Genomic DNA, 15,393 nt, shown 5'->3' with positions numbered 1-15,393 from the left:
TGATTTGGTACACATTTATTAAATTAGATAGAATGGGATAAAATATTTTACAATGCAAGAGACAAACATCTGAACCTCAATACAGTAAAAAACAATGTCTTCAGAATTATTACAGCAAAACATCCTCTATACAGTATTACAGGTCAGTCAACGCAAGCAATAATATCTGCAAAGGGAAACACTTGGAACCATCAGCACACACTCACACAGCAGTAGAGAAGAAGGTGGCAAGCATCTAGCTAGACACAAATATTCCTGTATTTAACCCACTCACAGGTCCTTGGCAGGTTTGAAGCTAGTGCGAATACCAGTTCAGTCTTCAGCAGAGTTCTTCCGGCTGTGGAGGAATGCTGTGCCAGATGCACAAAGCTGAACATGCTGTTCATTTAAACGGAGCATATGAAAATTTGTAATGAGAATTGTGCGTTGCACAGCATTTCTTTTACTTGACAGGTGATGTTCCCACATCAGCAACTTGCACCCCAATCTTATTCCCATTGATTTAGAGGTAAATTTCATTAAAATCCATGGGGATTACTTCCAAACACATGTTTGAAGGATCGGGGGAAATCCCGGTAGTTATCAAGAAAAGATATGCATATAACTGTAGCCATGCTTGCAATCACCCCTTTCAACTTTAATGACACATAGTAGTCATTGAATGCAGGACATTAATTTAATACAGGACTGTGTGTTGTCATTGTTTTCTTCATGATAGAGGAACATGTTAATAGCAATCTATCATATTTACTAACCCATGTTCTTCGATTGTTCTTTCTGCTCTATTGTTTAAAAATGCAGCTTAACAACCACTACTAAAGCTTCCTAGACTTTCCACAGGTCTCATATCCTTGTACCTTCCAGAAACTGAATTTAGTCATAACACTCCCATTCCTATTTATGTCTTTATTTTGAAAGTGCATTCTCAACTGTTTGCACTGCGTTTACAATTCAGGGTCTTTCCTAAACTAAAAGAAACCCTTTAAAACCATCTCCAGAATAATCTTAATAATTATTCTATTTAAGTACTTGGATGTTGTTTTCTAGAACTACACAGTCCATTTTATTCTATGGGTATAATGCTACAGCAGATTTTTCCAAACATCAAATTGTTATTCCAGACTTTCCGCTGAGTACGTCTGAGTTCTCAAAATATATTAGTTCACAAATACCACAAGACTTACCTGTACTATGATGCTACTGACAATGTATGCCATTAGATAAAAGTTTGATCTGAAAGTATTGTAAAATATGAAGAAAGTATCCAAGCTAATTTTCTGATGGACACACAAGCTTCTTCGGTCTAGAGCAGCCCTTGCCAGTCTGGTGCCCTTTAGATGTTTTGGACTACAACTGCCCAAAGCCATGCTGGCTGGGAGCTATACAAAGCAGCTGGAGGGCATCAAGTTGTTAAAGACTGATCTAGAGGATGTTGTACAATACACACATTGCAGCAGATTGTATTCATGTATTTAAAAAGCAACAGAAGGACAGGAAGGCGGAGGAGGGAATAAATGCTCACAGATGCAGTTCTGCTAGCTAGATGGAAGGATACATACGTTTTAAGCAACAAACAGAAAGAAAACACACAAATTTTTGGTACTGTATTTAAAAATCATTTCCTCCCCTATATTTTAATCATTAAAAAAATAAATATTTGAACTATAAGCTGGCTGTGCCAGGAGTACTTATGATGATATGATGAAGTATTCTAGTGGACAATTTTCTGAATGCTTGAAGGAGCGGAGCAGGAATTGGGGGGGGGGGGGGGACAAAAAACATGCACACTTTTTTCCAAAGTGATAAAAGTCACAACCAATGTGAGAGTCTGAACTGTGTTCAAACACTTGAGAATGTACAAAGTATGGCTGGCAATTACAGAAAGTAATTAAAATGTTTTAAACCCATCAATAAGCCAAATAGCACATTTAGAAAAAAATGTGCATATTAAAGTGCATTACTTTGCTTTTTTGCCAAACAAGAAAGGAACTGATTAAACAGATAAAAAATTGTCCTCTTCTACAGTTCTGCAGGTCTAACAATACACAATGAATATGTACAATTCCCCTCTTCCAACATACTGGGATTGTATTTTAAATTTGGTTTGCCTCATTTGTGACAATGGATTCTTTCACAGGCCTCAGTTTTGATGGAATTAAGGCCAACTGGTACTCAGTGAGTAATGACTGTGTATATCGTACTGGTATTATGCCTTGAATTTATTTTTCTTAAAATGGAAAAATAGAAGATTTCATCCATAACAAATGATTATGGATGAAAAATGAAATTTTTTTAAAAAGCATTATTATTCTTTTATGGTAACTGATCATAAGGACATTTATTAAAATGTGATGCCAAATTTTCCCAAGTATAAAATCTTCTCACCTTTATCTTTTTGAATGTCTCACAAATGTAGAAGTAAGGACAGTGCAAGTAAACACAATAGCATATTAGGAAATAACCCTGTTCCTCCAGTCTTTGCTACTGTGGCCCGAGAAATAATTAACTTCAGATTTCAGATGCACAGCAGCACATCTGGTAAGAGTAGCTATCTCTAAACAAACAAAACTCAACAAATATATTGCATTGGTGCCCGATTAATAGGTTAAGCAATGGAATCTCTCATTAGAAAGATCACAAAAGTTACAGGAAAGCCAGTTTGTCTATACTAAGGATTGTTATAAATTGCTGAACCTGCTGAAGGGCACTGTGTAATCACTTTTCAGACAAATATTATTTTGATAGGAGGGAACTTTTAAGAGAACTCCCTGTTGAACAGCAGTCTGCTGTGATCACTCAACCTCTTATGACAACAGAATGCATAGTGTCAAAACTAGGTGAATAAGCTTGTGTGTGTTTGTTTTCCAAAATGGGGAAAGGAAAAAAAGCAGCATAGATGCTCCAACTCCACCTCTCAAACCAATGCAGCCATACATGACAGAACTGATATCTTAATAAAAATGGCTGAGATTTCTATAGAACATATGTAAAAACAAAATGTGCAAATGTCCAACAACCACCACCAACAAAATGGGAACACAATCTCTCAGACAGGATGCTTTCTCAGGAAATTCTTCCTCTACCTAAATCCCTGGGCTTGGCAAATCAAAAGGGTAACAATGAAGATGGAAAATGAGCAGATGGTCTATGATTCCTCTGCAATTTGAAGCAAGGAATTGATAGCAGCATCCTTGTTCCCTCTCTGGGCTTCTAGCACTGAACGGATTACTTCTCTGTCCATGTTGGGGAACATGTCCTGGATAGATTTTAAATCCTCTTCATTACATACATGCTGAGGGTTGACAGCGGGAGGTGGAACTGCCACAGGTACCATGCCTGGGTTACAAACAGTAGGCATTCCTGGAAAATAGAGAGAGACAGTTGAGGAAGACTGGCAAGTATTTTTTAAAAATGATGAAATGGCTTTCAAATACCATCAAACTCATGGAGTTAAAGCACAGTTAAGACAGAGATAGGGAACCAGTGGCATTTCAGATGCTGTTCAAGTCCCAGTTAGCAGCATCAATGACCAGAGATGATGGAAATTACAGTTCAACAACATCAAGAGGACCAAACATTCCCCATCCCTAGGTTAATACGACTCTTAGGCCTAATTTTCCACAAGTTCAAAGTGTTTAGTGGGTAAAATCTTCCTGTTTAGTAATGGTATTATGTTCTAGATGTAAAATCACAGACAAACAAACGCAAGAATGAACTATTTTAATTAAAGAGCCCATTTGCTATTTTGGAAAATTAGCTATTTACAAGACTGGAAGTTGCCAAGCACCTAAAAACTGGCTACTAATGCCAAAAATCTGAAAAGCCTGGTTAGTCCCATGCAGTCCTTGTGCTTAAACAGAAAATACTGCCTCCTAAATATTTCACGCTGGATCCTATTAATACAATTCCTGCCCCTAACCTTAAGTTTAGATAGTGAACAGGATTTTGCTATAAAAAGGTAACACTGAACCACAGATAAATGCATCAGTATCAGCCACAATTTGCACTACTGGAGAAGTAATAATGATATAATAATGATACTGAAGACACAAGATGTTAATGATTCCACTAGCTGATATTGTTAGCAAGAGGTGTTCCTGCCATCTTGATGTTACAGCCAGTAAAAGCAAAAATCAGAACAAATGTTTTTGATTGGAAATCAAATGTATAAATTAATTGATTTGTTTTTAGTCGCTATATAGACTAGGTGATAACTCCATCATTGACAAAATGCAATATAACTATCAGGACTGTGAGAAGAGGTCATTGCGAAAACTATTTGGGAGAAGCTGTAGAAGTATAATATAATATTCAAATTAGCTGCAATCCAGACTGCCAAAAGTCCATGCTGAATTCTTCAGATTATTCTGTGACCTCATCCAAAGTTGCACAAGCCTGTAGATCAGCAGTGAGGAATCCGTGGCCTGCAGGCCTAGGCCACCTATATGACATCAAGTGTGGGTCAGGAAGACACAGTTAGGCAAAAATGGTTTTTTGCAAGTGCTAACCATTAGGGGTTCGCCAGAGTTTCTGTATACATCTTATGCAAGGCACAATGACCCATTGATCCTCCCCACTTCTGTGCACAGTTATGCAAGTACCAACAATCAGCAGTTCCTTAAAGTGGTGCGTCAACAGCATTATGCAAAAATGTATCACCTGACATTAAGTGATTGACAAGTGGGTAAGCTCGCCTCTCATACTTTGCCCATGATGGGTAGGGAAAAAAGGAGCTTTGGCTGCCAGCTGGCTCCAGTTTCCCAACCCAGCTCTAAATAGTTGTATACTCTTGTCTGGCACAACTCAGCTCTTAAGAATACACTTGTGTGAGTCTAAAAGCTTTCTTCTATTATTTAAGACATTTGCTTAAGCTAATAATAGTAGTATACCAGAATTTGTTGTGATTTTCATTCTGTGCAAGAAACAAAGCTCCTAATAATCTGACAATCAATGTTGCCAATTAAAATAAAAGTAACATTAAAATTATTTTCTTATCACAAGACAGACAGTTCAATTATTTATGAAATAACCTACCTGAATTAAAACTGATCAACACTAGTACTGAATAATACGTATTTCAATGTACACAGAGTTGTTCATGGGATGTTATTTCCTACTTACAAAGGATGTATTTCAAATTTTATGAAACAGGTTTGGTCTCAGTGCACCAGCATGGCTGCAGCAAGAAGCATTCAGGCATAAGCACTGGCATTTAATAAAACATAAATGCAAAAATGGCAATTTACAAACAAGCAATGAAAACTGACTTGAAAATAAATGTATTCAGGTTGTACAGAAAATACTGCAGAATTGAAAACAAAATTCTAGTACAGTCAAGTGCCTTCATATCCCAGTACCCTAACCCCCTCAAAATTTCCTAAGGAAAAGTCAAAGCTATCAATGTTTATCAGTGGAACACATTCAAATGTCACAAACAGGAGGGGTGGAATCTAACTTTCATGAGCATCTCTGTATCTTACTTAAAATGCTGCTCCATACTTTCTTTATCTTTTAGAGACTTTCTTCTGTCAATACCTATGATGGAGGTCAGAAATAATTCTGGGACAGATAAAAATGCTAACAGTTGCATTATATCCCCCAACTCCACCTTGTGCCTGCTCCAAATTCTGGACATTGAACATTTTACTAAATGAGAAAAGAGACACTTGACTGGACATTTTTATACTGCAGTTAACAGTGAGGATGTCACAATACTCCTTCTGATTTCAAGTCATACTGTGTTGCACTATGGGCCACAACATTTTACAAAGGAGAAAGGGGGAATGCAGCCTAAGTAGCTTTCATTCCTCCACCCCCCCCCCCATTTTTACGGCAACATGACAAATAGGACTTACAAATCACTGCTGCAATAAGCCAGATAGTTACTGGAGCTTAGGAACTCCTCAGAGGCAATTGACAAGTCCCATATTACAGTCAGTGTTGGGTAGCCCTGATGAAATTAACTTCAAAGTAGTTATTTTTAAAGAAGCAAATTAGCAGGTTCCATCCCTGCCCACAAGTTGATAAAAAACTAATCTGTCACTGAAAAATACTGACCAAGTGTGTACGTTCCAGATCACAGTCAAATGGGCATTAAGTACCCAGTAGCAGTTTTGTGAGTGCAATCTGTCTTTAGGCGGCTTGGAAAAGCCGGGTTGATAACACTGCAAAACTGATCTTATCTGTGGAGCAACTGATCAAAAGCAAAGATGAAAGCAGATGATTTAAAATATAATAGGCAAGCAAATCAATGACAAGATGGTTAACTGGAGAACCCAATGGGATATGATTTTTGCCCTTCCACAGCTTTACAACTTTTAATTTTAAGATTGTTTGGTGTTGTAGCGCAACCACCATCCTCCTCAGCACAGGAATCCAGAACCAAGGTAAAATGGAAACAGTTAAGCTTGGGCATTAAATTGGCCATGCTCTCACTTGAACTAGGCCCAGATTTAGCATAGGAGCAATGTAAGAAATTCATGGTTACTTTGACAACTCTGTGCCAATGCCATGCCTGCTCAGGAAAAGCCTTTTCTGCAACTGAAACAGAAGTCATCTTTGAAAACAGCATAGGGCAGGTCCTGAACATAGAACGTGTACTGAAACATATAAAAATGGTACAGACTAGTGGAAGACAAGGTACTATTTGACACTCCTTTCTTTTGTTATTATGTTCAAAAGGAACTAAGACATGCTAGAGGTACCACCTCTTAGTTCACAAAGTCCTTTCTCCAGCCCAGAGTAGGAAAATGAACATTCAGGCACTAGCCCTCCTTTCAAAGAGTGACTACAAGCATGGAAAAGCTACTTTAATTTATTTCAAGGATTATTTGTACTGTGTGTCCTCTGACAGCAGCTATCTCTTCCCTAAGGTAGAAACAATTCTGCTAGGTTCATCCCTTTCCTGCTCAAAAGTGCACAAGTTCAGACTCCTTCAAGTTCACAAGACAAGTGATAAATAACTTTTAAACTTTGGAGCCTTATTGCAAATGTAATTTCTTTTATTAAAAATAAGTGAAGTCATACAAATTTCCAGGGGTAGGTATGTCAGGGGATGGGAGTGATAAATGAGTATGGAAAAAGTGACAACACAAAACTTAATGCTAATATATATATTAATGTCATCAAGAACACTAATGGAAAGTTTGGAGAGAAACTTCTGCCAACTTTAAGATAAATAAACCTACTATTTGTAATAACAAAAATTGTTATTGTATGAAGAACTACCTTCCATTTTTCTAACACATTTTTGTTTCCCACTGAAATCACATAGGATAAAATAAATAATTCTGAAATTGGTGTATTGTGACATCCACCTGCAATTTCTTGTATTGCAACATATTGCATACAAATAAAAAGCAGTTTGCATGATCTCATGCATAATTCTTGTTCCTGTTGAATGGGATGCAAAAAGAATTAAGAAGACTTACCCAGAGCCAAGTATTCAAGCCCTGAGGACAGGTGAAAGTGTGGGAAAGGAATAAAACATCGAAAACAGGCATTATTCTACTTAATGCTAGGAAATTTCCTCCAAGGAGACTGAATTCGGACACACTACAGATTTTAGATGCCAGGATTTTGCCTGCTGTTTCAAACAGCAACATGCAATCCTATGGATATTTTCACTAACACATCTAGTGATCTACACTTACCCCATGTCATTACATCCTATGAAATGATTAAGTAATGTCCACCATTTCCATTTTATGGACATCATACTGTCCCAAACTGTCTATTTCTCTTCTTGCCCATATCATCAGAGTTCCTGTCATCCTAGTTGCTGCCACACATAAGCACACTTCTTTACATCTAGCCACCCTTATATTTCATGTGGTAAAAGGAATGGGGGAAGTAAGATTCCCACAATGCCAAACATGAAGAATAAGTTTCATAATTCAAAGTTGATTACTTTGATGGGTGGGTAGAGATCAAAAAAATAATTCCAGTTTATAAAAATTGTTAGAAGAAAACCATTTCTACTATCCAAGAATAAAGACTTCTTAGACTTCCTCCTGCAAATGTGGAAAACCTAACTTCTACAAATAACATAACTAAATACATATTACAATTTAGGTATTGCTGTCTACAGCTAGAAGATCATGATAACACCTGGTGTCCAACCTTTTTACTGCATATGTAATACTTTTTACTGCATATGTACATACATACCATCACACATACTGTTTTTATTTTGTGTGTGTGTGTGTGTGTGTGTGTGTGTGTGCGCGCACACACACACACACACACATACAACAGAGAGGGTGGACAACAGGGTATCCTTCACTTCTTTACAAATATTTAATGGCATCACAGGCTGTTTTGCACAGCCCCTTTTCAGTCCATCTCTGTTTACTTTTCCTGCCAAGGTACAACTAATCCTAACCCCTTTGTGCCTATATCCCCCCTGCTAAGTATCTGTTTCCTCAGCATGATAGCATCTTATCCTGTTCCTAGATCACAAACACCCTGTTAATTGATGGCAACTGCAAAGCCACACATTTGCAGTTCACAGCTATGAGTGAAATGTCCCTCATCAGCAAAAGCCTTTGGCTCTCTACAGAATCTGATCTTTAGGTCCAGTCTCTAAGTCTGCAGTCACACAGATCAGTCAGCATCAAGACTCTTTCAAATCAATTTAAGACTTCTCACTCACCACTGGTATCTCTTTCTTCCTTATTTTAGAACCTAAGCCAAACCTCAATCAGTCTGCATGCTTTATCTATCACATATTCCCAGCAATCAAGCAGAGTACCATCCAATCTTGCAATATGGTTTAAGTGACAACTTGTCATAATGGCTGGGGCCAATAGGTGTTGTTGTCTATGGTGTTATATATGGAAGGCATCACACTGTCTACCCATGGCCTAGGTTAAAAGGCTAAATTCTGTGAAAGTGCCAGAAATTTTTACGCTTCTCAGTCCTTTCAACAGACCATGCAAAGGCTGAATGAACTTGTACATCATACTAAGAACTAGACAGCAATGAACCATTCTTCTCAAATATGGACTGCATGATTCTGATACATACTACATTATTCGCTGTAATAAGACACCCAGAGGAGGAATATCACCAATGCATAAGCTGAATAAAGATTGCAGAGCTATTAACAGGACATCTGGATCTCATTCATAACTGAGGCTTGAAGAAGCACACTACAGAAGCTTTGTAAGTATGATAAAATACATGCTACTGGCAATGTAATATTTATTCATTCACTGCAGACACTCCATGCACATATGCAAGACAATGTACATACCCTGCTCTTCAATTCATCAAAAGATAGGGTAACTGAGTTTTGCAATACTACAAAGTTATGCCCTTGTTTTTACAATACTGCAAGTTGCTAAGTAGAAGTAAGAGGGAGACATTCTCTATCACATCTGGCAGATTGAATAATTTGGGTTTACAGCAGTCAAATTCAAACGACCAGTTTGTTTTTGAAAGTAAGATTTATTATTGAAGGGGTTCTAAAGACTGGGTAGAATATGCCATAGATATTTAAAGGCTTGAAACCAATTGTTCAATATTTAAAAACCTTTTAAACAAAATATATATTAGTTGCTGGAGCTAAGGCCTTCATGTGGTTCCGTTCCTTCCTCCTGGGCCGTGTTCAGAAAATGGTGGGGGGGATGAGTGTTCAGACCCCTGGGCTCTCACTTGTGGGGTGCCTCAGGGTTCTGTCCTCTCCCCCATGCTTTTCAACATTTACATGCAGCTGCTGGGGGAGATCATCAGGAGGTTTGGGCTGGGTGTTCATCAGTATGCAGATGATACCCAGCTCTACCTCTCTTTTAAATCAGAACCAGTGAGGGCGGTGAAGGTCCTGTGTGAGTGTCTGGAGGCGGTTGGAGGATGGATGGCGGCTAACAGATTGAGGTTGAATCCTGACAAGACAGAAGTACTGTCTCTGGGGGACAGGAGGCGGGCAGGTGTGGAGGATTCCCTGGTCCTGAATGGGGTAACTGTGCCCCTGAAGGACCAGGTGCGCAGCCTGGGAGTCATTTTGGATTCACAGCTGTCCATGGAGGCACAGGTCAAATCTGTGTCCAGGGCAGCTGTTTACCAGCTCCATCTGGTACGCAGGCTGAGACCCTATCTGCCTGCGGACTGTCTCGCCAGAGTGGTGCATGCTCTGGTTATCTCCCGCTTGGACTACTGCAATGCACTCTACGTGGGGCTACCTTTGAAGGTGATTCAGAAACTACAACTAATCCAGAATGCGGCAGCTAGACTGGTGACTGGGGGCGGCCGCCGAGACCATATAACACCGGTCTTGAAAGACCTACATTGGCTCCCAGTACGTTTCCGAGCACAATTCAAAGTGTTGGTGCTGACCTTTAAAGCCCTAAATGGCCTCGGTCCAGTATACCTGAAGGAGTGTCTCCACCCCCATCATTCTGCCCGGACGCTGAGGTCCAGCGCCGAGGGCCTTCTGGCGGTTCCCTCATTGTGAGAAGCAAAGTTACAGGGAACCACGCAGAGGGCCTTCTCGGTAGCGGCGCCCGCCCTGTGGAACGCCCTTCCAGCAGATGTCAAAGCATAAACAACTACCTGACATTCAGAAGACATCTTAAGGCAGCCCTGTTCAGGGAAGTTTTTAACGTGTGATATTTTACTGTATTTTTGGTTTTTATGGAAGCCGCCCAGAGTGGCTGGGGAGGCCCAGCCAGATGGGCGGGGTATAAATAATAAATTATATTATATTATATTATTATTATTATTTAAGAACAAGTACAATGAAAAAGGCATTTCCTTCTAGAGATCAATAAAAAAGATTTTCCTAATTGCTCCACAATGGACTAATCATTTTAATGACCAGAGACGATATCCAATGTTAGTCATACTCAAGAGTAGCTCCACTGAAATACATGGACAAGTCATTTAAGGCTAATGATTCAATGGGTCAAGTTTGTGTATTACCAGCATTGAGTGCGACCCCATATTTTTAAGTGAAAAGTGAAACTATGAATGAAAGATATCCACCAGTTAAAAGCAATATGATGTATCTGATTAGTAATGAAGCCAGAGATGACTTAACTTCTTCAGCTAGGGTTGTTCAGTCTTCCCGCCCCTGCCCCCAAATTGCTTAGTGGGATAAAGGAGCAAGGGCCCAACACAGCCCATGGGCCATTTCCTTCCTTGATTTAAGTGAATTTAAAAGGCATTTTGCTAAATGAACCAACAAAAAGTTGAATGCTATGGTATGAAATATTCAAAGTGTTTTATTCCATCATAATATATAGACATATAACCATGCAAATACACAGGTAGATTACAGCGTAGCATAGCATCAAACTGACAGCCTTAGAGACTGTCTAGCACCTTAGAGCAGGCATCCCAAACTTGGCTCTCCAGCTGTTTTGGGACTACAACTCCCATCATCCCTAGCTAACAGGACCAGTGGTCAGGGATGATGGGAGTTGTAGTCCCAAAACAGCTGGAGGGCTGAGTTTGGGGATGCCTGCCTTAGAGACTAACATATGTACCGTCACATAAGCTTCAATTGTGACAATATCCCTGATAAACTAAAAGTGATCAGCAAACTCCATAATGGATACTGAGTTGAAAATTTGTTTTTATAGAAGGCTAAATATTCTTATGTACAGTAGCACCAGAAAACAGGGGATGCAAGATAAGGAGAGATTTGCAGGGAGAAATAATTTTTGAAGAGCAATAGGAGAAAACTCACTATGGAGGTACAAGTCCAAATGGCATGGCAAGAACTTTGGTGCACGAGGGATAGGAGAGCTTGTGTTCACACAGTTTTCCTGTACCCTAAACACAGCCCACTACTTCCACATAATTTTAAATACTAGGAAAATCAATAGACCAGAAGGCAAGCTGCTGGTTTAATCCATTTTACTCCTGGAGTTGTTCTCACTGTTGATCACCAACCATGTATATGTGCAGATATGGAGCAATGCAGATAAACATCCATTCTTTCACATAAAGAGGAAATAAATGTTTTATACATTTCTAAACTTGTTCCAGTCAAAGGAGAGGGAGAGGATGTAAAACTTTTCATGAATACAAGCCAACAGGAGGCCTGTGACATTCACATAAAAATTATACATGCTTCTAACACAGCAGTACTTATTGCACTGAAAACGGATTATTTTGGCTTTTACTTGATACTGTTTGAAGCACTACATAAACCTGTATAAGTAGTCTGGCCAAAAATAGTGTGTACCACATACTGGGCCAATTCAGATACTATGGTAGACCAGAGGTGGGGGGAGCCTCTGGCTGCTGGGCCTACATAGGCCAGGATGGGTCCAACTTGGACAGCAATGCCACCCCCCACAAACCACACTAGGTGTGGACAGGTACAGCCATGGCAGCAAATCAAGAGCTCCCAAGTAATCCTCTGCAAGCAGTCAGTGCTGATCACCTAATCTGAGTCAACAGGGAGCCCTGCTGGGCTTGGTTGCACTAGGGAGTGAGGGGGCTCTTTTTCTCTGATTAGAGGAAGCAGATTGAATTCAAAGTATTTCCTCCAAACAGAACATTTTTATCTCTGCAGATTATTCATCTGGAGGATGCCGTATGCATCCAAACAACTTCCCTTAAAGAGACTTCAGAGGTGTTACCTGTAACCGCTGATCAGCTAGCTGATGGTGGTTACAGCAAGAACTGTATATACTTGAGTATAAGCCGACTTTTCAGCACATTTATAATGCTGAAAAAGCCCCCCTTGGCTTATACTCAAGTGAGGGTCCTTTCCAGCTGCTCCTTTCTCCTCCGCCTTTGCTGCTATTGGCAGCGGTGGAGGATGAACGAGCAGCCCGAAATTAGCCCTTTCAGGCTGCTTGTTCTTCCTCCGCTGCTGCTGCCACCACCAGGTTTGTGGTGTGGTGAACCGGCTTATACTTGAGTCAATAAGTTTTCCCAGTTTTTTGTGGTAAAATTAGGTGGCTCGGCTTATATTCGGGTTGGCTTATACTTAAGTATATATGGTACTTTAGATTAAATGTAGATTCCTGTGTTCTCTGATGCCAAACAACTGTTGCTAATTTTAGCTATGGTTAGTGGAAACAAGTCAACTTCAAACCCCAGTTAATGAAGCTGGCTTGTTACAACTAACCATAACTAAGATTAACCACAGATTGGGTCTTGACAACACACTAAACTGTGGTTCATTTAAAAAGAGAATTTGAAGTGTTTTTTTTTAAAATCTCTTCTCAGTCATTGCCTGGGGTGGGTGGGTTGTAAACCCAAGGCTCGCTAAGGCTTGTTCAAAATGTAGCCACGCTGACAGCTGTATAAATACTTCAGTTCTGTGAAAATCTGTAAACAGCTTGAGCATGCAAGTGCCTTATTAGTCTCCAAATTATAGTTTCATACTGAATGTTTGATTTTAAATGCTGGGTACTTCAAAGAACAGAGCTTGTCTCTGCCTCTGGTTTTAAATTAGCAATTTACAAGAGGCTTGTTTTTCAAAGCTCAAATTAAAAAGAAAAAGGAGTAACATACCTGCTATAGGCACATATCCAACTCCTTGCTGATACACTGTGGGCATCAGGACCACTGGCTGAGGCTGCATCATCATGGCAGCTGGTAAGGACTGGATATCAAAAGATAACAAAACAAATGAGTATTAAAATTATTCTAGGAATAAAGCAAAGCAGTAAGAAAATGCACAAAAACCACTCAAGTCCTGCCATACAAAGGCTAGGAAGCAACTTTTTGGCACAAGTCAGTAAGTGCCAACACATCCCAGGAAAATTAAATGAGTTCCATTGAATTAAAAGACATTTCAAAGGAACTATAATAACCTATAAATAGAGAGTTCCATCTGCTCAAATCAAGTTATGCTTTTATGATAAACTGCAGGCAGTTTAAGCTCTGTTTCACTCAGAGTACAATACTGAGCTTCAGAGGTAGAATACTGAGCATCAGAATAATTTCTGTGGCCCGGATCCGGAAATGTGAAAGTAGAAGAAATTCTGCTAGTGCTGATGCTTTGTGAATTGGTGTGCAAGAGCTAACAGAGGACACTGTGCTATATTATGCAAGTACTTGCACAATGAATTGCACGGACAAACCACTTCTGGATAAAACCCTGCTTTTTGTACACTGTTACTTCTCACAATGTGAGAAACTGGAATAAGCTTCATTTACAAATTTTCCTGTAGAAAAATATCATTCCCCAGTTTAGAAACAAAACATGAAGACCATCAGCAAAATTCTCTTCAGTGCCATTCATCATTAATAATTGTTCTCTCTCATAAAAAAATTACCTTATATATTCATATTCCCAAAGGTTTATCCATAACACACACAGTATTTTTAGTTGGACACAATGGGTCATTCTATATCAAGTGATCCAACTTTTTTACCTCATATCATCCAATTTTCTTAATATTTTGTACACTTGTTGAATGATCAAAACTAAGTTTAAATATCAATTTTTTAAATCTCATCCCATTTTCACGTTATGAGGGTTTGAAATTTCTGAAAAATTGCAATTGTTTTGTTTTTGCTGGACTACACAAAAACCTTAAAGACTCAGCCCAGGTTTGAGATACATCAAAACTAAAAACACCAATCTCTTCAGAACTACATGGGCTTTAATATGATATGTTACATTTGCTCTGCATTTCAAATGTAAGTTACAAAATTTCCAAAAGTGATTTAAAAAATTTAATATGATTCAAAATTTCCAGGTAATTTGGAGATTTTGTGGAAGGAGATTCTGTTAATCTTGGCTTTCAATACGCAGTTCTGTTAATTCTGATACACCTTTACATGTTATCTACTCACTTCTCTATTCTCTTCATGTATCAAACAGACTTTGAGTAGTTCACTATAGCAAGTTTCAGAAGTTCAATGCCTCGGGTTCCAAGAAAGCCTCTTTCCGCCCCATTTCGTCAGGAAACTCATTGCCTCCTGCACTAAAGCAACTATTGTCAATTAACTTACTGTATAAGACATGACCAGATTAATCATTCCTTCTTTGTCATCTCCTTGCCTTCCACTCAGGCTATACCATTCATCTTCTACCTTTCCTTGTTTCAGTGATTCAGGAATAGTAACGTGCGTCCAAGCAATGCGATCATCCATTGAAAATGCTCGCTGAAAGATACATATTTAGGTAATTATGAGGAGAAGAATTTAAAGGGACAGAAATGTAAGTGTCACTATCAGTTTTAAATTTTTGCTATTTCACATTAAAGTTAACATAATTGTGCTTTCAATGGAATCAAGTTCTCATCTGTTCTTCAAAAGTAGGCTAATTGTTCTTCCTAATCCACTCATAAGGAGAAACACCATGGTTCATGGATAACTTGGAGCACTAAGATTAACAGAAAAATAAACACAAGAACTGGAAAGTAACATTTCTTCAAACCTAGTGGATTGAATATAAAATTAAAGGGATCAATTCAAGTTATT

The 15,393-nt window shown here is 38.9% G+C and overlaps 1 protein-coding gene across 4 annotated transcripts in view; it reads right to left on the bottom strand.

Annotated features, from left to right (window-relative positions):
* The window catches only part of TOLLIP (toll interacting protein), a 33,958-nt gene continuing 18,565 nt past the window's right edge, over positions 1-15,393 (bottom strand). For 3 of the 4 annotated variants that reach the window (XM_081904572.1, XM_081904569.1, XM_081904571.1), the window contains exons 4-7: positions 14,923-15,075; positions 13,474-13,564; positions 7,431-7,451; positions 1-3,360 (exon numbers count right to left, since the gene is read on the bottom strand). In XM_081904572.1, coding sequence (XP_081760698.1) covers positions 3,146-3,360; positions 7,431-7,451; positions 13,474-13,564; positions 14,923-15,075 — 480 coding nt within the window. In that variant the 3' untranslated portion in view covers positions 1-3,145. The remainder of the gene's footprint in view (positions 3,361-7,430; positions 7,452-13,473; positions 13,565-14,922; positions 15,076-15,393) is intronic. The other variant, XM_081904570.1, reaches the window with a different exon arrangement.

The sequence above is a fragment of the Podarcis melisellensis genome (assembly GCF_964234715.1).
Source record: "Podarcis melisellensis genome assembly, chromosome: 1".
NCBI lineage: Eukaryota > Metazoa > Chordata > Lepidosauria > Squamata > Lacertidae > Podarcis > Podarcis melisellensis.
This window is presented reverse-complemented; position numbering and strand designations above follow the sequence as displayed.